At 47.1% G+C, this 24,750-nt stretch overlaps 1 protein-coding gene across 3 annotated transcripts in view; it reads left to right on the forward strand.

Annotated features, from left to right (window-relative positions):
* The window catches only part of LOC146801870 (high affinity choline transporter 1-like), a 275,265-nt gene that overhangs the window by 204,683 nt on the left and 45,832 nt on the right, over positions 1 to 24,750 (forward strand). For all 3 annotated transcript variants that reach the window (XM_085621396.1, XM_085621397.1, XM_085621398.1), the window contains 2 exons: positions 18,868 to 19,023; positions 20,160 to 20,308. In XM_085621396.1, the coding sequence (XP_085477522.1) occupies positions 18,868 to 19,023; positions 20,160 to 20,308 (305 nt within the window). The remainder of the gene's footprint in view (positions 1 to 18,867; positions 19,024 to 20,159; positions 20,309 to 24,750) is intronic.

Below are 24,750 nucleotides of genomic sequence, written 5' to 3' on the forward strand. Positions count from 1 at the left end.
GAGCGTTGCAGGGACTCCATCTCCCAGGAGCCCCTGCCTGACCTAGAGACATCACCTGGTCCGCTCTCCCTGTTGCTCCGCCCACAGCCCACCTGAGGGGTTTTCTACCGCCTGCCTGCACTCCCTGCGTGGGTGTTTCTTTGAAGACTTGGTCCTGTGAGGCTGTGGCTGTATTTCTCTGCATCTCTCCTGCCGACCTTGCAGCACCCGCTCCGCGGGTGCTGCTTCGTGATCTGGGGCAGAGGCACTTTGGACGGCTAGAAGGAGCCGAGTTCCGTGGGCTCCTACAGGAAGCTTGCATCAGGGCTGCGAGCGTTGCAGGGACTCCATCTCCCAGGAGCCCCTGCCTGACCTAGAGACATCACCTGGTCCGCTCTCCCTGTTGCTCCGCCCACAGCCCACCTGAGGGGTTTTCTACCGCCTGCCTGCACTCCCTGCGTGGGTGTTTCTTTGAAGACTTGGTCCTGTGAGGCTGTGGCTGTATTTCTCTGCATCTCTCCTGCCGACCTCGCAGCACCCGCTCCGCGGGTGCTGCTTCGTGATCTGGGGCAGAGGCACTTTGGACGGCTAGATGGAGCCGAGTTCCGTGGGCTCCTACAGGAAGCTTGCATCAGGGCTGCGAGCGTTGCAGGGACTCCATCTCCCAGGAGCCCCTGCCTGACCTAGAGACATCACCTGGTCCGCTCTCCCTGTTGCTCCGCCCACAGCCCACCTGAGGGGTTTTCTACCGCCTGCCTGCACTCCCTGCGTGGGTGTTTCTTTGAAGACTTGGTCCTGTGAGGCTGTGGCTGTATTTCTCTGCATCTCTCCTGCCAACCTTGCAGCACGCACTCCGCGGGTGCTGCTTCGTGATCTGGGGCAGAGGCACTTTGGACGGCTAGAAGGAGCCGAGTTCCGTGGGCTCCTACAGGAAGCTTGCATCAGGGCTGTGAGCGTTGCAGGGACTCCATCTCCCAGGAGCCCCTGCCTGACCTAGAGACATCACCTGGTCCGCTCTCCCTGTTGCTCCGCCCACAGCCCACCTGAGGGGTTTTCTACCGCCTGCCTGCACTCCCTGCGTGGGTGTTTCTTTGAAGACTTGGTCCTGTGAGGCTGTGGCTGTATTTCTCGGCATCTCTCCTGCCGACCTTGCAGCACCCGCTCCGCGGGTGCTGCTTCGTGATCTGGGGCAGAGGCACTTTGGACGGCTAGAAGGAGCCGAGTTCCGTGGGCTCCTACAGGAAGCTTGCATCAGGGCTGCGAGCGTTGCAGGGACTCCATCTCCCAGGAGACCCTGCCTGACCTAGAGACATCACCTGGTCCGCTCTCCCTGTTGCTCCGCCCACAGACCGTACTCCTCCCTACTTATTGGATACAGCATCCCGCTGCGCGGGAGTGCGCGGGAGTGTCGCCCGGCGAAGCCCGGGCCAAGGGCGGGCCCGTTCGTGACCGATCTTGTCCGGTCCGGGCCCCCCTCTTGCTTCTGCTGCTACATTTTGCTATCTCTAGCGTGGGGAGATGTCTTGTCGTGAAACAAGGAGCAAGTCATCCCTAGCTGGAGCGCCCATTTCTGGAGGTATGGAGAAATTTTTGATTAGAGCTAATACCCTCATTGACACTGAAATAAACGTTCTTGAGAAGCGTTTATCAAAGGAATTATCGGCCTTCAAAAGATCTTCCCTTGGTACTTTGGCTAATGCTAAAACCCCCGAACGACCTACAGAGTCTACTAACAATGCTGCGATGGGCCCTTTTTCAACATCTACTGTGACCAACTTGGCGTCACTTGATCTGGATATTTTGGTTAACGAAATTCTCCCAGAAATTGATATGGTCCTTGATACTAATGTGCCCACTCCCTCAGACTCCGTTGTCACTTGTGATACTATACTAAATGGAGTTATTGAAGGGGTCGCAACTAAATGTAAAAGGCCGTATAACTCGAAACCTGGTGGCAAATCTAAACCAGCCAAACATAAACATGATACCACCAACCCCACATCAGGCCTTTCTCAACACATACCTTGTTTGGACCTCTCTTTAGAAACTTTGGGAGCCCTCTTCAAATCCCTTTTATTCCCCCTAGAGTCTAAATTGGAACACATAGAACTCCGTCTTGCCAACATTGAGAAAACCTCTGCTGCTATATTAGCTACTAGATCCCCCAAGTCCAATACTTCTTCAGACCCCCAAATCACTCTTACTAACCTAGGTAATCTAGGCCCCTCCTTAGTGAATGATGCCGCTCCCCCTTTGCGTCCCCCAACGGGCAATCTAGCCCCGATTCAAAATAGCAACTCTAACATTCCCCCTTTGCTACCTGCAGGTCCAGTTCAGTCTATGACCACTACTAACGGGGCCACAACTAATGGCCACATAGCTTCCCCACCCCCTGATAAGATTGTCCCTAGACCATGTAGGCCTGACCTGCCCCCTGAAGCTAACCGCTTCATGGTAGTCCTGGCCGGTGTTCCTCCCTTAGAAGTTGGAGAAGCCGAGAATTTTCAATCTCTTAAAAATAAAGTCATTTAATGGCTGAACTGGAATAGACCCCTCCCGGCCCACCTTCATAATGAAATCATCTTGGTTAGAAGGGTACCTTGGCTGGGTAAAACTAGAAAGACTATAATCGGGGACTGTATCATGGTGAGCTTTAGAGACCCCAGAACAGTCTCGCACATATGTGCCGGGTTTAATAGATCCTTCGATTCCACCATCCAGACGCTGCCAGTGTCTTTTTTCTTTACCCCTATCCACTTGCACCATGATCAAGGCCGAGATAATTGGACGAGGGTTGAGCGGAGGGGTAGATTCCGTGGGTATGAAGCAAGACCGGCCCTGTTGTCTCCGGAGACTCCTTTCTGTGATTTTAACCGATTTAATTGTCTTAACGGTTTAGATGGAGTAGACTGACTATCCACATTATATTTCCCATTTTGCATCCCCCCTGCTACTGGTAATAGTTTAATAGCAGTTATGGGTAAAAGTATATCTATCGATCCAGCCCCCGTAATGCCCCTCACCCCTACCCCTGCACATTTACTATCCCAGTGAGTTGACCCCTCTGCCCCACCCCACCTTCTAGTATCTACAGTCTCCCCTGTAGTTATCAGGCCATCACTGGGATTTACTAGTATACCGGAGGTTATTGAACTAGCTCCATGTACCCCCGGCTTCAAATTTGCTAGCTGGAATATTGCTGGCTGGAGCCGGCAAAAGTCGTCCTTGGGCTGGAGCGAAATTCTTTCCCAGTTTGATGTCTTATGTTTACAAGAGACCTGGGTAACAACTGATATCATCCTTGATGGATTTTTGTCATATAACAACCCGGCACAAAGGTCTAATATGGGCAGGGCTATAGGGGGGCTAGTAACTCTACTTTCTGTGAACCTCCCTGTTCGTGTGAAATCGCACCAGACTGTGGGTTTTCACTCGCAAATTTTAAGCATGGAACACAAAAGGGGCCATATAACCCAGCTGATTAACCACTATAACAATTTGTTTGATGCTACAAATACCTCAGTTTTGGATGAGTTGGATGTAGCAGTGAGAAACATCTGCAAAGGCATCCATAAACCTCTTGATATCATCTGGGGAGGGGATTTTAATATTCATACTTGCCCCCACTCTTTCACCAAAGTTTGCGGGTACGACGGGGATAATGGGGAAAACCGGGCACATTTTATACACTCACCATATGGCGACTCCCTCAACTCCTTTATGCTTAAACTGGATCTATTGATACATTCCCCGGCTGCAGACCATGAGAGTAACCCTGTACCGACTTTTGTAGGAATGAACTTGGCTTCTGTTATTGACCATTTATTAGTTTCTGTTCATATTGTTCCATTTTGTATGGTTCCTATTGTTGTAGATTTTGGAAGTAGCGACCATAATGCCATCACCATGTCGATTTCTATTTGGGGGGTTCCGGTTAACATCCAGCGTATGATAGTAGAAGACTTAACCCCCTGTAGGCAGAATGGTATTCGTATCAAATGGCGTGTGGATAATTCCGAGAAGCTGCAGCATAAAATTGTAGAAATGGGGTCTGTAGCGATACTCAAATGTTTGGACTCAGAGGCTTCCCCCCAGTGCATTATAGCTGATTTTGTGGAATTGGGTTCCATCATAAAAAGATCCCTCACCATCACCAAAGGCTTAACGATGAAGGCAGCTACCGGTTGGTTTGATAATGCGTGTACCAAATCCCTCCAAGAACTTAAGCGGGCACTTTCTAAACAACCCAGAGACAGGGAGGCCATTATATACCTCAGGCTGTTATACAAAAAGTACCTAACACGTAGAAAACAAGAGCTAAGGGAGCTTGCCTGGGACGATTTGACTAAAGCAGCAGTATTGCGTGACAGTAAGCTCTTTTGGAATACGGTCAATAGCCCTTTTCTTGTAAAGGAAGAATTCCCTATATTATCAGCACAGGTTAGCGAAGATAATTGGGTATTATATTTTACAGAAATCTTTGACTCGGCTAGGGAGGACTGTGCTAGCCTTTCTACCGCCCTGTATGAACCTAAGCTATCCCTGTGTATTACCCATCAAGAGGTGGAAATGGCCATCAGCCAGAGTAAAGGGGGGAAGGCACCGGGACCAGATGGGGTCCCGGTTGACCTGTATAAATCCAACCTGGCACTTTGGAGCCCGCTCCTGATCCAGGTGTTCAACGCATCAGTTAGGGATAGTACACCATCCACCTGGAGTGAATCCATAATTCTACCGATCTATAAGAAGGGAGATAGAGGAGAGGCTAAGAACTACCGCCCTATCTCCCTTCTGGATTCCTCACTCAAGATTATGAGCAGGTTCCTTCTGGTGCGACTTGAGGAATGGGCGGAGGAAAATAAAATTCTAGCTGAATCTCAATATGGCTTCCGTAAGGGTCTTGGGACAACAGAGCAGTGTATTAATCTCGATCTTATCATCGGGAAATACACTAAAGCGAAACAGGGCTCTTTATTTCTCTGTTTCGCTGACCTCTCAAGTGCCTTTGACCTAGTGGATCATACTTTGTTATGGTCCACTATATTGGGAATGGGAGCCCCCCCAGCAATAATATATTTTCTGGCCAGACTTTATAATAAGCTATCAGCCCAGATCCGCTTTGGCCAGGCCGGGGAATGTACCAGGAAAATCAGGGTCAAATCAGGCATAAGGCAAGGCTGTGTGTTGGCCCCGTTGCTTTTCTCCCTTTTTATAAACTCCATGGAGTCCGAATTGAAGAGGGTACATGCAGATACCCACAGGTTGGTGGTCACCCTGTCCCGGTCCTGCTATATGCAGATGACACGGTTCTACTCTCGCGTACTCCGAATGGACTCCAAAACCTTATGAATTATTTTTACGACTTTATCAAGGGGAGAAAACTAAAAATAAATAACTCTAAGACCTTCATTATGGCCTGCGGGAAACGGATGAAACGTTCTAAACCATTTCATTTTAATAATCATAGAATTGAGGTAGTGGACAAATTCTGTTATCTTGGCATAACTTTTAATAATAGAGGAACTTGGGCACCTGAGATTTTAAATGTGAATGCCAAGATGGGCAAAAGCTCCTCTCGAGTATTCCGCTTTGCATTCAAATTAGGCAGTCGTCGTATCCCTGACATGTTAAACATCTATAGGCATAGATGTGTATCTATTGCCTTATACGGTTCAGGTATATGGGGCTACTGTAAACACAGGGATCTACAAGTTACAGAGAACCAGTTCCTTAAAAGACTCCTTTGCCTTCCCTCCTCGGCATCTACTGAACTAAGTCATAGAGAGGTGGGCCTTGATTATCTTACAGATCTAACGGGATTGAGACCTCTTATGGCTTGGAGGTCAATTTGGGCTAAGGATGAGACAGGATTTACAAGGCAAATCATTTTAGACTGTCTTCGGTTGGATAATGTCCGTAAGATCCCCTGGTTAAATTATGTTTCATCTTCCTACAGTGAAATTTTTAATCTTGACATTTTTGATGAGCCCCTGAGTGCCGTCACTATGCTTAAAAAGGAGCTTAAAAACGTTTTTCTAGGGACCAAATCTAACCTGCGTAGTGTTCAATGTAGCTTCTCGTCAACCCATGTTTTTTACCACTCTAACATGTCGGTTGTCTCGGGCTTGCCTATGTATTTAAAAGCCATTACCAAACAATCTCACCAGTTTGTTCTCACTAGGTTGAGATTAGGCATTGCCCATAACCTGGTGGCCTTTTCACAGATGAAAATTTATAGCCCAACACCTTGCCCTTGTGATGGCTCAACTAAGCAAAGCACATTGCACTTTATGCTTATTTGCCCTTTTTATCTGCATCTTCGTCTTTACTATCTCAAACATGTTTTTAAGAAATACTTTGTGTTCACTACTGCCCAAGCGATGAAACTGTTATTTGGACTTGATATTTTGGACATTTGTTTTTTTACCGCTACCTTTATATTAAAAGCTGTCTCCCATAGGAAAAGCCTGGTGTTCTAACCGTGGTTTTTCTATAAACATTAGATTGTCTGGCCGACATACTTGATGCCATTTAAGCTGCTTCATTTACTGTAATATCTGATGTATGTTCTGTATTTTATTCTGTATTTTAACAATGTATGCTTTTATGATTGTTTTTTAATAATCAAATAAAGCTTTGAAATTTGAATTTGACTGTTATAATTTTTGTTTTGTCGAGCTATTATTGTAGCTGTGTATTTTGTGATATCTTGTGTGTGTCGATGCTGTGTTATTATTTGGTGTTGTGCTGTTGTATTGTGTGTAGATGTATTTCATTTTGTTGGGGTGGTATGTAGCTATTATTTTTGTGGTTGTGTTATATGTGTGGCCATATATAGTTGTGATATGCTGTTATCTTCTGGTGTTATGGGCATGTATTGTTTTCTATTGTTGTTATCATTGTGTTGTGTTGCCTGTTATTAAATTGTGTGTTTTGTTCTTGGATTGCACTGTTATGAGTTATTAGGTTGTTGTACTGTTACCTATTTTGTTGTGGGTAGTGCTGTTTTTCCTGTTGTACGTTTTTGGTGTTGAATTGCGTAGTGTGCTGTTCTTGTCTTATAGGGTTGTGTGTTATTGTGTTTCTGTTGTTGTGCTATGATGTGTTTTGCTGTAGTGTTGTCATCTTGTTGTTTTGTTTAATGTTTTGTGTTGTAATGTTTGTGATGTTTCGGGTGTTTTGTTGTGGTCTGTTGTGGTATGGTGTTAGTTTGGTATTTTATTGTTGCTATTCTTCACCTACAGTCCATATTCAGTGTGCAATTTAGTACAGTGTGGGGATAATATTGTAGTTTTATGGGAGGTTGAGTAGTGGTAGGCGTAATTTTGCTTTCTGATGTAATAAACCAGTACTAGAATGTGGCAATGTGATGGTGGAGGGTGTAGTTTGTTGGTGAGAGGTGAGAATGTGGAGTTGCTAGGTGATAGTGTGTTGCTGGTGGGGTACCTCAGTAAAATGTGCTTAATTTCCATTTTCTTATTAACGTTGCTTTCAGCAAAATTACACAAAATTGTACATAATTACTCAAGATTCAAAACTGCAATCGGACACTTTATTATAGTGCAAAATGTGTCTTAATGTTCACCTTAGACATGGGGATGCTTTTTGCACTAAAAACAGCTTGCGCTCTGTTGTTTGTGTTGTTCCAGTGCTGAACTGCACATTTGTGTTAAATTGCTATCCTGAACTTTGTGTAATTACATGATGTGGCATAATAACGAAAATTTCATGGATTTTGCATAACAAGTGTAATGTGAATTTACCGGAATTATGCTAATTGTGCCAATGTAACCTACATTTCTTGCTGTTCTAATAATAGTATATTGGTGGGGTTTCTTAGTATGGTGATGGTAGGTGGTACTGTGGTGCACTTGAGGGATATCTCAGTGTTTGGTTTAGAGTACAATGATGGAGTGTGGCCATTTTTGGTGATTGTTGAACACATGGTGCTGTGTGGTGATGTGATTTTGTGGAGGAGATGGTAATTGCTCGGTGGGGTGGGTACTGTGGTGTTATGGATTGGTTGTGTGGTGGAGTGAGAGGGATAGTGCCTTGATGTATTGTTTTTGTTCAGTTGTTGTTTATTGGCAGCGTATTTTGTATTGTGGTTGTGTTCGGTAGCATGAGGTAGTAGTGAAGAGCTGCCCACGTCTCCTTCAACCACACCACCGAACTCCACTGGACCGACCATCGCTGCATCCACTTCACCTTCCGGAAACCCACCACGCACCACCACACCCAACAGATCCCCCGCCGCTGCCGGAGCAAAGTCACCGAAGACCAGCTAACCACCACCCTCGCCCAGAGCCCACCCGCCGACCCCACCGACCCCACCGACCCCGACACCGCTGCCCGCAACCTCAGACAATGGATCGACGACTACACCAATACCCTCGCCCCGATCAAGAAACCCTCCAGCAGACACGCCAACAAGAAAGCCACCTTGTTCACCGATGACCTCCAGGCCTCCAAGCAAACCTGCAGAAAACTAGAGAAGAAATGGCACCGTGAACAGACACCGGACAGCTACGCAGCCCACAATAACGCCACCCGAAGGCACCACCACCTCATCAGAACCGCCAAGAAGGCCTCCTTCAAAGACCGCCTAGACTACAACGCACACAACAGCAAAGAGCTTTTCAACATCGTGAAGGAACTCTCCAACCCCAGTTCCAACACCAACGACATCCCACCTTCGCAAGACCTGTGCGACTCCCTTGCTACCTTCCTCCACCGCAAGATCGCTGACATCCACGACAGCTTCAGCGTCACGACCGCCCTGACAACCACCAAGCCCTCCATCCCCACGGCCACCATCCGCACCGACCCCCTGCTCGCCTGGACCAACATAAACGACGACGACACCATCAAAGTCGTGAGCACCATCCACTCCGGATCTCCATCAGACCCATGCCCACACCACATCTTTAACAAAGCGAGCACCACCATCGCACCCCATCTCCGGAAAACCATCAACATCTCCTTCAAGACAGCGACCTTCCCGGAGAGCTGGAAGCACGCAGAGATCAACGCCTTACTCAAGAAACCCAAGGCTGACCTCAAGGACCTCAAAACCTTCTGGCCCACTTCCTGCTCCCGTTTCCGGCGAAGGTCATCGAGAAGACCATCAACAGACAACTGACCCGCTACCTCGAGCAGAACAGCATCCTGGACCCATCCCAGTCCGGGTTCTGCAGCAACCACAGCACCGAAACTGCCCTCATCACCGATGACATCAGGGCCCCAGTGGAGAAACTGTGGCCCTCATCCTCCTGGACCTGTCCGCTGCCTTCGACACCGTCTGCCACCGCACCCTACGCACACGCCTCCACGAAGCTGGGATCCAAGACAAGGCTCTGGACCACCTCCTTCCTCTCCAGCATAACCCAGAGCTTCTGCCTCCCCCCTTTCCGCTCCGGAGCCACCGAGATCATCTGCGGCGTACCCCAGGGCTCATCCCTCAGCCCAACATTGTTCAACATCTACATGGCACCGCTCGCCCACGTCGCCCGACTGCATGACCTCAACATCATCTCCTACGCTGACGACACCCAGCTGATCCTCTCCCTCACCAAGGACTCCCTCACCGCCAAAACCAACCTCCACGAAGTAATGAAAGCTGTCGCTGAGTGGATGTAGAACAGCCGACTGAAGCTAAACTCGGACAAGACGGAAGTCCTCATCCTCGGCTCCACCTCCTCGGCCTGGGACGACTCCTGGTAGCCGACCGCACTGGGACCAGCTTCAACACCCACCGACCACGCACACGCAACCTAGGGTTCATCCTCGACTCTACTCTCTCCATGACAAAGCAGGTCAACGCCATCTCGTCCTCCTGCTTCAACACCCTCCGCATGCTCCGCAAGGTCTACAGGTGGATCCCCACCAAAACAAGAAGAACGGTCACCCAGGCCCTCATCAGCAGCAGGTTGGACTACGGAAACACCCTCTACGCAGGAGCCTCAGCCAAACTCCTGAAACGACTCCAGCGCATTCAAAACACCTCTTCTCGCCTGATCCTCAACATCCCCTGCCGCAGCCACATCACACCCCACCTGAGAGACCTGCACTGGCTCCCCATCAACAAGAGGATCACCTTCAAGCTCCTCACCCACGCACACAAGGCACTCCACTACACCGGACCAGCTTACTTCAACAGACAACTCAGCTTCTACACCCCCAACCGCCAACTCCGCTCCGCCGACCTCGCTACAGTTCCCCGCATCCGAAGAGCGACCTCCGGCGGCAGATCGTTCTCCCACCTCGCCGCCAAAACCTGGAACACCCTCCCTGTCCTCCTACGGCAGATCCAGGACCTGCTAACCTTCAGAAGACTCCTCAAGACCTGGCTATTCGAGCAGTAGCAACATCCCCCCCCAGCGCCTTGAGACCCTCACGGGTAAGTACTGCACTTTACAAATGTCCTGATGGATTGATTGATTGTGAGGTTTGAGTGTGTTGGGGTGAATGTTTAGTGCTATAAGGTAGTAGTTTATTTACTGTGGTAAGTTTGTAGCATTAGGTGGTAGGTAAGCATAGGGAGGATAGTACAGTTGTAGCATGTAGCAGTATCAGTATCAGGATGCTGGGTTGTAGTGTGAAACACAGATGTGGAGTGGTTGTTTAGCTCTAGGCAGAGGGGAATACAGCTGAGGTGGTGTGTGAGAAATTGGATTGTTGGTTGACTGGAGTATTAACCCTGCTCAAGCAACAGCCACAATCCCTGTCAAGGGGAACCATAACTGTCAGGTCAAATAAAAGAAGTGGATAGGGCCCAGTCGGCACTTACCTTCGGACTTTTTGAAGAAAATGTTCTGCGAATGTAAGGTTCAACGGGGCAAGGCTGCAATAAGTGTCCGAGAAGGAAATGTTGCACAAAGTCGCAGTGAAGATTTCTACATTCAGTCTTAGGGGTTCATTACAATGATCATTTCGTATTTGGGAGGCCATGCCACATAGTGCAGGGATATGTAGGGGGGGCACCATAAGTGCCCTCCAGTGCCCATCCATTTCCGCCATTCATTTTGCTGCGGTTTGGCCGCCGAAAACGAATGGATGAAAGGGATATCCTAATCCCTACGGTGGTGTCTGCAAGTCACCGGCGCAATGTCAGCCTATGGTTTAGTTCTGCAAAGCGGTTGGAAAGGGACCGCCTTGTGGAACCGTTGCGGACAGTCTTTACAACCGCCGTGCTGCACCAACGATTCCCCCTCCATCATGTTTTGGCGGGGGGAAAACAGCAGCACGATGGCGGAAGGCCTGCCGCAGACAGTCTGTCGGTGGCGGGTGTTCCGCCATCGTAATGAGGCCCTTAGTCACTTTTTTGGAAGTCGAGGCAGGATACTGTTGCCAACAAGAATTCCAGGAGGCCAGATACCCCTTTGTCTAGGGGGCACTGAACAGGAGTTTCTGCTGCAAGAAGAATGTAGAAGGAGCTGCTGCAAAATCAGGCCATCTGGTGATGCACAGTGAGGGGAAACACATTCAGGTTGGTTCCCGGTCTTCCCTCAGTTCTCAAAGCAGTTTTTAGCTAAATATTTTCTACACCCCACGTTTTGGATTTTGGCTATCTGGGCATCTTTAGCATCACCACCAAGGGTATATGCAACATGTCCTATGCACACGCAAATAAATGAACAGTACAACACAGTTTCTGTTGCTCACGAATGAAGACGATGATGTCCCTAGTTTGTAATGTTCACTTTTAATGAAGTGTTCCCGAACAAGCCAGCAAACACGTGTTTTGTCAATGGGTTGTAAAACCCGAGACTTCTTCAGGGCTGAAGACAACATGGAGAATAGCTAGTGTCATAGATACATTAATGGCGCCAAAGTTTATACAACAATATAACACACACCTATATAGAAAGTCACAATACAAGGTGTGCCAGAGGTGTTCTAGGGTTTGGAGAGAAGCACCCAAGAAAACAGTGTGAGTTTGAACACTTTATATCAAATAGTTCTTTATTCTTAAACAAAAGCAAGAGGGAAAAGAGGAGGCCAAACGTGAACCTTAAATGCTGTTTTGATTGTATTGTGAGAAAGTCCTAGTGGTACGAGTGAACGAAGTAGAACCTGGTGAAAGGTGGGTGATGCGCTTTTAAAACCAACGCTGGGTGATTGGTGAATTTAAGATTCAAAATATGTTGAAATATCAATGTGGGGCATGTTCAGGTGAACTGCACTGGTGCTCGAGCAAATATACAAGTTCAAATGCTCAAACGTGCAACAGCCTACCTGCTGCAAGCGAAGTGGATGCTTAGACCTATGGTAAATGAGAGGATTGGTGCTCTAATTAAAACCAGTATTCCAACAGTAAAGACATATGGAAATTTCCGTTGCAAAGTTAAAATAACACGATAGGTAATACCAATCTAGCTCACCTTTGAACCAGTGATAATTCCGACCCGGTAGGTCATAACTATTTAGTTGTGCCATTATGACTGTGATTTCTTATTTCTCCTGTGCTGTGAGTCTGTAAAATTACAGCAAACGCCTGTGATTATGGTTTGGCATATCCTGCCGCACTTGTATAGAAAGAGTGAAACTGTCTATTCCTTAAACAATCCAAAACACCCCATTAATATACTCAATGATACCTCTTAGCCAAAAAGGATAAAATTAAACCGCTTCTCCTTGCTCTTAAACGTTTCCTTATCCAACTAGCAATAGATGATCTCAGCCAAAAAATCTCCATAATTGCCATGTTCAGCACCTCTATCTTCCAATCCAAAACAATGAATGCAGCAATGTAAGCCAAAGACTAGTTACATCAGCAAGAAGGAAATCATGTATACAGGAATAATCCCCTTGCAGATCTTACCCATGGCGAGTACGCCAGACTTTCCTCGTATTCTCGGGATCTCCTATCAACCGGATACGGTTGTGAAGATGACCCGGAAGTGTATTTGAGCCGTCACTTAGATTGTAAAACTAGACCGTAAGCCTGCCCCGGCGTTGTATAGTGGCCCGACACATTGGGGGATATTCACAAGGATCTATTGCCAAGCTAACGGCACTTTATTGTAGCCAAAGCTGGTGTTAACATCCCACAGCACCAGTTTACCCGCGATAGCAGCCGCAAACACCATCGCCACACATGACCCCCGCAACTATCCCTAATGAGATGCAGAGTAGGCGTTCCCGTGCCAAAAGCCGCGACAACACCACTCCACAACATTCACAACAACCAGCCAGAACTGCGATAAGAACACAAAATAGGCTATAAGGCGCGTTAGCAGCAGGAAAATAACACCTGCTCTGACCTGGTGCAAAGTCAGACCACAGCCTGCACCACAAAAGGGAGCACAGCCCACAGCCACAGCGGAAGGGCAACAGATGCACCCGGGCAACTGAACATGCAGCCCGGAGGGCCGAAAGGGCAACAACACCCGCCGCCACCACCCCCAGGACCCCCCCTCCTCGGCACCCCCCTGACCAAAGACATGACACACCAGCTACACCTAAACACGTACAAAATAATCCGCTTGATGTCGTACAATCACAACTGGTGACATGCATGTGTCGTCACAAAAATGAGCATCACACATTCACTTTCGAAGCAACAAATGAAACTTCATTAACATGAACACTGAACTGAAATGAAGACACATGGCGGCTCCCCTCGGGACAATCAGTAGGTCACAGCCTGCAAGACAAAAATCATGATGAGAAGGTGTGTCCTGCGCACATCAAAGGACAGAGAGAGAGCGAAGGAGAAAGAGAGGAATAAAGGGAGAGAGAGAGAGATAAGAAGAGAGGGGGAGAGAGAAAGAGAGTAGAAGAGAAGGGGAGAGAGAGAGAGAAGAAGAGAGGAGGAGAGAGAGAGAGAGAGAAGAAGAGAGAGAGAGAGAGAGAGAGAGGAAGAGACGAGGAGAGTGAGAAGAAGAGAGGGGGAGAGAGAGAGAGAGAGAGAGACGAATAGAGGGGGAGAGAGAGAGAGAGAGAGAGAAGAGAGGGGGCGAGAGAGAGAGAAAAAAGGGGGAGAGAAAGAGAGAGAGAAGAAGAGAGGGGGAGAGAGAGATAGAGAAGAAGAGAGGGAGAGAGAGTGCTGCCCCTGCGCACCCAGGCCACACTGCTCACCTGCTGCCACTGGGGTGTCTCCAACCACTTGCCGGTATGTATAGAAGTACACCAGGTCACACATCTGAGACAGAGCTGTCATCTGAAACAGAGTCCAGATACATGATTGGCACAATACACACAATTGCAAAAGACAACATCGCCTGCCCACCCATGCACACCCAGGCAGAGGCACCCGAGCCCCTCCTGGAGCATGCCTGCCCATGCACACCCAGGCCTCACTGCTCACCTTCCGCCACCGGCATGCAGACAGGAGGTCCCACCATGTGCCGCTGCAAGCCACAAGCCCGGGGCCCGCGGACATGGCACCCTCCACACCATGCAGCCCCGGACATACCAGTGCACACGGCATCATCGCAGGCTGCACACCCGCCTAGCCCAATGGGTGCCACTAACTCTGGGATCCCGGAAGCAACGCCACGTGGAAGTGGGCTCGCGCTGCCCGCTGGCTCTGGCCTACACTGCGGTCCAGCAGGGCACACAAAACCTGAGCTGTCCGGACCACCGGGATTGGGCATCATCGCAGGCTGCACACCCGCTCAGCAGCTTAAGGTGCCACTGACTCAGTACACCCAAAGTCACCGTCCAGTGGCGGGGTGCCTGTGCCGGCCGCAATGCTCCAAGTGCCAATAACCCTGTGCAACCCCAGTCAGCGCCATGTGGTGCTAGGCCCGTGATGGCCGCAAGGCCTCGGGTGCCACTAACCCTGTGCGCAACAACTCATGTGCCCTTTATTATTGAGAACCGTGGAGCGTCCATCATCCAGTCACCACCGGCAGAGGGGAATGTGACGTTGTCGGCCCCTTATGTTGGCGGATTCACATGGCCTGTGACACCTGTGCCGGATGGGTGTGGTGTGCGTGCAAACCTGCCCTCAGGGAGTGTCTGTGTCATGCTGACAACTAGACCAGTGACCTGCGCACCACCAGCGAGTACGCCTGTGACGGGTAGCAATGAGGGCCCCCCCTCGGAGCATAAGTGGAGTGGTCTGGCCTGCCATACGCCGGACCAGCGCAGGGCTCGAAACAATGACTCGTGGGCTCTGGGCGTGGTTCAGTCCATGTCCGGACATGGAAGCGACTGATGCATGTGTCCCTGTTGTAGCGTTCACGGGACCCGGTACACAATATGCGATGTAGCACCCTCTGACTGGCATCCCACAGGATGAGCATCATTGACGCAAGGGACATCACTGTCCCTACATTCATCCACACATTCATACATGAATGATGAAAGACATGACACAGCAGTACGTCACTGGATGTTTATTGCACATCCAGTGTAGTTCTGCAGCTGGAGCGGTACAGGGCAAAGCCAAGCACACGACACAGTATGAGCCTGTGGAGGGCCAGCCAGAGTCCACCCGGGGATGACAAGTACTGCAGAAGAGGAAGGGTACAGTCCGCAGTCTGGTCGCCGTGTCATTGGTCATCAAACAGGATATGGCAGTCCATGTCGCTGTCCAAGGTGAGTGCATCGGAGTGTATCAGGGGTCAGTGGAAGGTCATGAGGCCATGTGCGGCACCAAGCAGAAACATGCCAGGTGGTGGAAATGAATTCTAGTGCCTCCTGATCACAAACCCATCCACGTCCTCATCCCCGGATGTGTGCTCTGCCCCACCTGTGGGTGTTGCAGTACCGGCTGAGGCACTGCATGCCACAGACACGTCAGGTGCCAGACTGGATACATCTTCCGCACTGTGAGGCAATGGCACACCAGGGGGCGGAGATGTGGATGGTGTGGGGGCAGCAGCATTCATCTGCACCACGCCTTGTGGCAGCAATGCCATGATGATGATCTGCAGGGCATGGTAGATCCCAGCTACATTTCGCTGATGTACAGCGGTGGCTGCCATCCTTTCCGCCTCCATCCACACCATGTCCTCCATGAGCCTCGGCATGTGTGCCAGCTCACGGCTGGTATCGCTGGTGCCCCTCTGAGCGAACAGGTGTTCTTCTCTCCGCGTCATCACTCCAGCAATGTCACTCAGGGCTCGTTGGATGGCGTCCAGCTTGGTGGCCATGAGGTCGAACCCCACCCACACCTGCTCAGCCGTCTTCCTCTGGGCCTCCAGCACACGGCATTGGAAGGCCATGTGTTGTTCCTGGGGGTCTTGGGAGACTGCTTGGGCCGTGGGTGCCTCCTGCTGGGTGGTTTGGGTGATGGGTGGGGTTTCCTCGATGCAGCTGGTCAGCTCTGGTCCTGGAGGTGAGTCGCGGATGATGTCAATGATGTCTAGGAGGACTTGTGAGTCGATGCTGGGGTTGTCCTCCTCATCATCAGTGAAGAGTGGCTGGGACTGCTCTGCAAGGGGTGTTGACGGTGGCCCTGCAATGTGAAGGGGAGATGGTGTATTGCTATGTGTCTTGAAGAGAAGGGAGTTATCCCAATGTTTGAACAAAGGGATGGGGTGCAAATACAATAAACATACAGAAGTCCCTATATTTAAAATCAAAAGGGTAAACTACTTACCATGAACCAAGTGTCTAATTTAATATATCCCTGCTCTGGCATAGGTGTTATAGAAGGAACTAATGTTTTACTCAAAAAACAGTATATGGTTTAAATTCAAAAATAGACAGATATGAGAAATGTACTGCACTTTAAATCATGGAAAATTATTAAAATTAATTTATAAAAAGCACAATTTATCGATGTGAGGAGGAGGAGCGGGCCCACAGGGGTAAACAGCTGGTTACTAACCAGGTTCCTTACCGTCCATATAATGGTAGCCACGAAGCCGACATAACACTGAGTCTTTTCCCCGCCCCACAGTACGCTGCACCTGACCCGGAAGTCTCTCCCCCTGGAAGTGACTAAACACAAGGGCTTGACCAATCCGGTAGCGGCCCCGGAGGTCACAGGAGGCAGAAAAAGCCAGAAGCAGATGGAATCGGCGCGCCCATTGTAAGGAAGCTGGAGGTTGCGGAGGCAGATGCCGAAAGGATCGAGGACGCCACTCCCCTTCGAGAGGACGCCGAAGAGAGCAAGGACGCCGCTACCCTTCAAGAGGATACCCAGGAGACTTATCCAGAAGAACCGGAGGGTCCCGACATCTGGACCGAAGAGTGGTGGAGCCCGGGGGACGCGCACGAGCCACCACAACTCAGGAGAGTTGTGGCAGACAGCGGTATGTAACGGGTGCCACCGGGACAGTACGGGAGTGGGGTGGGAAGGGGGAATTCTTGGGAGACTGTTTTCCCTACCGATGGCCCACAAGTAATGAGAGGGGGTTGCAAGAAAGCCCGCAAAATCCCTAACGCATCAAAACACCACCCATTGTACCATATAGAAGCAGAAACCCCCCCCCCCTCCCTTCCTCACATCGTTTTTGCCAAGCTCGCACGTGGGGTGGTGACGGTGTACCCAAAAATGCAGGACACAGCAGTGACCGCTGTTTCTTTTGTTGTTTTTTTCCTTTTCTGTGAGCGTGTTGGTTACCCCGAAGCGAACCATACCAGAGAGGGCACCAGGAACTACAGGACGGCCTGTCTAACCTTACTGCAGAGGAGCCCCGGGGAGACCACATTGAGGGACAAGTCTACGATACGTCTAAGGACGGGACTGTTTCCTACTATTCTTTGTCTGCCTGCAAATCATATCCTGCTTACTTTTATTGACTGTCATCAATAAAACCCTACACTATTCAACCTCTACGGCCTCCTCGCTTCTGTTTCCAACCGTCCCTCCGACAATCACATACTCATAGGATGAATGTATTGCCTTTCCTCCCAATATAGCTTAAAATCTAAATTCTTCATACACATAGATAAAAACTCTACAAAAAAGTCAACGCAGCATTTCGGTGACTCACAAGTTTTCATCAAATCTTATTATATTTTTAATTATAATTGTTCAGACACCAAACATGAAATGCTTACCTGTTCCCAATCAATAGTTATCACATATTAAATGTAATAAGTAATCCCTTGTGACATGTAGACCTCACCGAAGAGTTTTTGACTACTAGGACATGTAATACTTAAAAGTATATGACCAACCTTTTATTTACAGTGAACCCTGCCCTTTGAGCTACATTGGGCCTACCTTATGGGTGACTTATATGCAATAGGTTGGGAGTTTAAGGCTGGGCAAGGGGGTTATCGTGCCAATTCCAAATTGAAGCTTAAAACTGCAATCAGGGTGCAATGGCAGGCCTGGGACAGATTGTAAGGGGCTACTTAAATGGGTGTCACAATAAGTGCTGCAGGCACACTAGTTACATTTAATTTACAGGCCCTGGGTATATGGTATACCACTCTACAAGGGACTTATCAGTAAAAAAAATATGCCAATCAGGTGTAAGCCAATTTTACAATGTTTAAATGAGAGAGCACTTTAGCACTGGTTAGGAGTGGTAAAGGACACAGAGTCCCAAGGTCAATAAAAGTGAATGTCAGCAAAAAGGGGAGGCAAAGACAAAGTTTTGGGGAAAGAACACCCAAAAGCTGACAAGTCTAACATGGTGGTATATAAATGATGAGCTCCAAGTGTGGTTGAAAAGGTTGTAAGTGTAGTAGCAATGGGTGGTAGTGCAGTGCTAGGCTAGTAGTTCCATGATGGAGTTGGTAATTCAGTGTGTTCAGAAAAGCTGTTAATAGCCAGAAATAAAATGGCATAATTGTAATTGTGATTCCTATTTGCTATTATTAGTTTTAGTAGTAGTAGTAGTAGTAGTAGTAGTAGTATTAGCAGTAGTAGTATTATTATAATTATTTAGTATTAGTATTATATTAAAGTAATTACCAGTGAAGCACTACAGTTAATTATTACATTAAAAGTTTACAATTTTGTTTTTTTGCTAGGTGGCCTGTTTTTCATAAAACCCATGAGAGCGAAAAAGTATGTTACCATGATGGACCCTCTCCAGGAAACCTATGGAAATACCATGGGAAGCATTCTCTTCATACCACCACTGCTGGGAGATATATTTTGGTTTGCTTCTATCCTTGCTTCTTTAGGTAAATAAGAGCATGCTATGCATTATCTATCTATTTGAATGGTGTGTGCATATAATAAAATAACACAAATATTGAGAAAACATATTATGGGGTAGGGTTAATAATATTTGTGTTAATACTTTTCATTTATAGTTTTAAAGAAATAAACACATATCCCACATAAATATAGTTATCAGAATTACAAAATGCATCAATGCTATAATAAATACCACCAAGACTCTTGTGTTACACCTAGGGTTTATTAAAGCCCTTGCAGATAAATGTGGGTCTTTACAATTATTGACCTGAGCCTGTGTCTAAAATCCTTCTCCGTTAATGTCATGGCCTTTGTTTCCATTGGTTGTGTAAATACTGAAGAAGTGGAACTTGCTGAGTTTGTGATAGTCTAAACACAATCATAAGGGACTATGAACTAATTGAGAGTACTGCATGGAATAATCCAAGTTTATCTACCTCCCACAATGAGGTCATCTTTCGAAAACAGAACTCCTTATTGATACTTGCTGTGAAGAAGTTGCAACTGTAGTGAAATAAAACATGTTGCCTGTGTTGCAGTGTCCCTCTATGAGAATACATTAATAGACTTCTTGTGAACAACACAGGACTGTTTTTGTTCAACTTGAAACAGCGGTGGCTCCTATGCAATGGTGGAGGAGTGTCTCCCCACCAGCTCAGCCAGCAGCTGAAAAATAAAACTATATAGTTTTAATTTTCAGGTGCTGGCTGAGCTAGCATGTGTTTGGGAATGGGTGGGGCTGGGCCATGGGAGCAGTGGCGGAATGATGTGCACTACTACCTTTGCATGTCTGTTTGGCCTGCCGTCTTAGGCTGGCCACACAAGACATGCGCAGTTAGGTTTTTCCAACCTGGCTGTATTGTACAGCCAGGTTGGAGAAACAGCACAGACTTACTGTCGTGAGCAGAGTGTCAAACCAGCCTGCTCAGGCCAATATCAGCAGAAGGGTGTGCACAGCAGTTACCACAGAAATATATCTGAAAATATGTGAATGGGGGAATGACATTATGTTAACAAAGCAATAAAAGATGTTAAGGTGTTCAAAATGGTTAAAGTTCATATGCCATTAATTATTTCAAGCAAGTACAGTGACACAGGTTTATGTTATTTTCCACCTTAGGAGCAACAGTGAGTGTTATTTTAGATGTTAAAGGATATGTGGCCATTGTCATATCTGCTTGCACTGTGATCATATACACATTACTGGGTGGTCTGTACTCAGTAGCCTACACTGATGTGATTCAACTCATTTTTATGGTGCTCAGTCTGGTAAGTCATACTTAGTTTTAATATATTAATATTGACACTCTCCAAAATATTTATAAAATGTATATGAAATTAAAGTAAATATGACAAACTTTCAAAACAAATAATTTGCAAATATGTTGGCATTGTTCTTTATGGTACACAGCAAGTGTTGTATGACTTTATAAGGCATGCCTTTGCCATGCATGCCTTTACCATGCATGCCTTTACCAAGCATATGCCTTTACCACGCAAGGTAAGTATAATCAAAGTAAGTTAAACCCCTCCCCATCTACCTATATCTGTATATCTATATATTCACTCAAAAAAACAAAGGTTAAAGTAACATTACATTTAGGTGAATAAATTGGTGACAACATTAACGCTTTGAAGTAAAGCTAAATATAACTTGCGCACACGGCATGCGCTGCTTATGACTTTGCATATTACAGAAAAGAAGCTTGGATGATGTCACCAGTGATGTCATCAGTGATGTCATCAATGATGTAATTTGAGATGTCATCCGTGATGTCATAAATGATGTTATAGAACATGTCATGAGTGATGTGATATATGAGTCATAAGCAGTTTATGGCAGGGGCGCAAATTATAGTTAGCTCTGCTAACTATAACTGGCGAACATCTGTCATTTTTCAAAACATTAATATTGTCACTGACATAGTCACCTAACTATAACGTTACTTTAACCTTTGGTTTTTTTCAGTGAATGTCTAACTTTAAAAAAAACAAAAACAGATATTTTTGTCACACCTAACTATAACATTGCTTCAACCTATGTTTTTTTCAGTGAGCTTCTAGGTTTTTTTTAACGTGAAGTAATATTTTATTACCATATATAGAGCCAACACCCGCCACGCACAGCCTTCAGCCATGTGCAGCAGGGTGGGGGGTTGGCCACAGGACCTTATGTTTTTGAAAGAGCCGGGGTCCACAAGCCCCCCTCATCGAATCTTATAAGCCCTGGGGACCCCATCCTCCAGGACCGTTTTTTTAAATTAAAAGAGAAGGGGATTCATGGCCGCCCTCCCAAAGCTCTGTTAGGCTCTGGGGACCCCATCCCTCAGGGCTACTAGTTCAATTAAGGGGGAGGGGGCTGTGTGGTCACCTTCCCAAAGCCTTATTAGTCCCTGGGGATCCTATCCCCCAGGGCCTTTTTTAATAATTAAAGCAGAGAAGCCACGTAGCCCCCCCACCACAAGCCTTAAAAGGCCTTTGGGAACCTATTTGCCATCACGGTTGTTTTTAATGTAAAGAGCAGGTGGGTTGTGTGGCCCCACTCTCGAGCCTTATTATTCCCTCGGGACCCCATTCCTCAGGCCCACTATTTAAAATATAGGGGAGGGAAATGGGTAGTTCCCTTCCCTGAGCCTTGTAAGTCCTAGGGGACCCCATCCCCCATGGCAACAACTACAATTAAAGGATAGAAGGGCAAATGGCTCCTCCTTCCCGAGCCTTGTTAGACCCTGGGGATCAACATCACCCATGACCACTACTATAATTAAAAGGAGTGGCGTGGTCTCCACTTCCCAAGCATTGTTAGGCCCTGGCTACCCCATCCCCGGGCCATTTTTTTTATGAAACAGGAGGGGGGCCATGCTGCCCCCCCTTCCCAAACCCTGTTAGGCTCTGGAGACACTATCCCTCAGGGCCACTACTTAAAATAAAGGGGAGGGTGCTGCATGGCCACTCTCCCACCTCCCCAAGCTTTGTTAGGCCCTATGGACAGTGCAGTTTTTCTAAATTTAAGGTGGTGAGGGCTGCGAGGCTCCTCTCGCAGAACCTTCTTAGGCCATGAGGAGCCCATCCCCGGCCTCTCCTCGAACATTGTTAGGCCTTGGTGACCCCATCCCGCAGGGCTCTTTTATTTAAATTGAAGAGGAGGGGGCCACATGGCTCCAATCCCCGAGCCTTGTTAGGCCCTGGGGACCCCCTTTCTCAGGGTCGTTTATTTGAATTGAAGAGGAGAGGGGCCGGCATTGATCCTGCACCGAGATAGCAGCTACTAATGCAGCTCACTCCAGGTGAGAACAATGTTTTGACCTGTTTTAAACAGATCAAAAGTCTTCCCCCAGCCAGTTGGGGCATTTTGAAAGCTGCTGCCGGCTAGCAGCAGCCCTTATGTTTGCTCCCGCTTAGCGAGAGATTAAAAAATGCTCATGCCAAGCGATATCAAACACAGGTTTACTGTTCGTGCAGGCAGGAAAACTGCTTTGTTCCAGGGTGTGCTCCCCAGGACATAGCTAATGAGTTTGTCCTCACTCCCCATATAGATTAGATTGGGCCCCGGGTATGGGCTCCCCAGGGCCTGTCTTGGGGCCATGCATCCCCCTTCCACTTTGGAGGCTTGGAGAGGGTGGCCTCCTGGCCCCCTCTCCTCTTATTGAATATAGCCCCGGGTGAGCTCCCTTGGGCCTAAACTTAGTGAATGTAGCCCAGCCATCACTTTTGTTCACAATCGCATGAGGAAGCCTCACAGGATCGCAGACATTTTTGCCATTTTTTAGACGGGTTATGGGCCTCAGGATGGTCCATCTGTATGCAGCCTAGGGGGCCTAGGGGGTCAGGATATCACCACTGTGCCTTCTTATATTACTTTAAATATCTTTACTTCAGGACAGGGGACTATGTCCCTGAGTCCTGTAATGGCTGCCAGCAACATTTTTCTAATGTTGCCGACAGCCTATCAGAGCTCTCGTTCCCTCTGGAGTCTGATTCCCACGGGAGAGAAATGGGCCAATGGAAATAAAGCTCCCTGGGCCAATCAGAATGCTCTATTTTTAAATTGGCGCACCCCCAAGAGTCTCTCAAGCCTCTCACGGACTCAGCTGTTCATATATATAATTATTATAAAACCTTAATTTCTCAAAAACAACTGAATGGATTTGCACCAAATCACAAAAAGCACAATCTGCGGACCTAGATCTAGCTTCCTGCCAAATTTGGTGGAATTCCTTTCTGCAATTTTTTAATTAGTCCTTTCTTAAAGAAGTCAATGGAAAATGCATGGAGATTTTGCATTTTCTGACCCCTTTTTTCTTTGTCCCCGCTTGACAGATCACCCCATAACTTTCCATGCACAAACTACTCAAAATCTAGCACCTTTTGGGAACATTTTATGGGGATTCATCAAATGGTGCCAAAGTTGATAGTGACACACATAAAAAAGGTTTTTCTATGGAACAGCTGACCTAACTATAACTACCCAGTGGCAAGGGCCACTGCGTAATATAATATATAGTACAGAGCGACAGCAGCCACTCTGTAGTTATAGTTAGGGCCACCAGAGATAGGGATTTTTACAATTTTTGTACTTTAATAACTTTGCACCCATTTGGCCAATGTCCATAAAACTTTGCAGTCCTGTTACACCCGTTTCATTGTTAGAGGGCTGAAAGTTTTGCAGCTTTTGGCCAAGGACGTGCATAGAAAAAAGGGGGATCCCAAAATGGGCCTGAAACCCAATTAATTTTAAATAGAATCATATTTTGTGTAATGCGAAAATGGGCAGTCTGATTTTGCTTATATTTGGCAGCATTGGACATTAGGGCTCGCAGATGATTCTTTTGGATACAGCAGATAAGTAGAGTAAATGTTTTTTAAGTTATAAGGTTTTAAACTTAGTGATATCTTGTAGCACAATACTACTAAAAGTAGCAAGGAAGACAAAAAAATAAAGTAGACTGCACATGTAATTTTCAGATTGTCTACATGAACAACTGAAAGGCCCATTTATGGTCACATGCTAATGGAAACCTATAAACAAATACATAAGGAATAAAATACATCTTAATTTACGTACATTTTTTTGGCATGTTCTCTGGCTGACAAAATAAAAGTGGCCCAACAAGGCAAACAAAAAACATATTTCTTATGCACCCCTGTGCAACACAATGAAAAACTGACCTAGCAGTGAGTTACACTAACTACTATTTGGAGGGCATGATAATTGGCCAATAGGAAAAAAAAAAATCTCAATTTTTATAACAATAACAATTGTTGCCTTTCACTTTGGCATTCATATGTAGAGCAGTCCTACCAAAAGTAGCAAGGAAGGCCAAAAAATAAGCTAGACTGCATATGTAAAGTTTCAGATTTACTACATGAACAACTGAAAGACCTATTTATTGTCACATGCTAATAGAAACCTATAACCAAATACATAACAAATAGAATACAACGTAATCTTCATAAGGTTTTCTAGCTTGCTTTCTGGCCTTACAAAATAAAACTATCCCAAACGAGCCAAACAAAAAACATCTTCCTTATGTTCTCCTCTGAAAAAAAATGGAAAAGTAACCTAGCAATGTGCTACACAAACTACTATGCGGAGTACTTGATAATTAGCCAATAGGGGGAAAAAAACGTAGGGGCTTATTTATGAGCCCTTGCGTCACTTTTGCACCGCCGGTGCGTCACTTTTTGTGACGCACCAGTGGCGTAAAAAA

The sequence above is a fragment of the Triturus cristatus genome, chromosome 8, assembly GCF_964204655.1.
Source record: "Triturus cristatus chromosome 8, aTriCri1.1, whole genome shotgun sequence".
NCBI classification, from domain to species: Eukaryota; Metazoa; Chordata; class Amphibia; order Caudata; family Salamandridae; genus Triturus; species Triturus cristatus.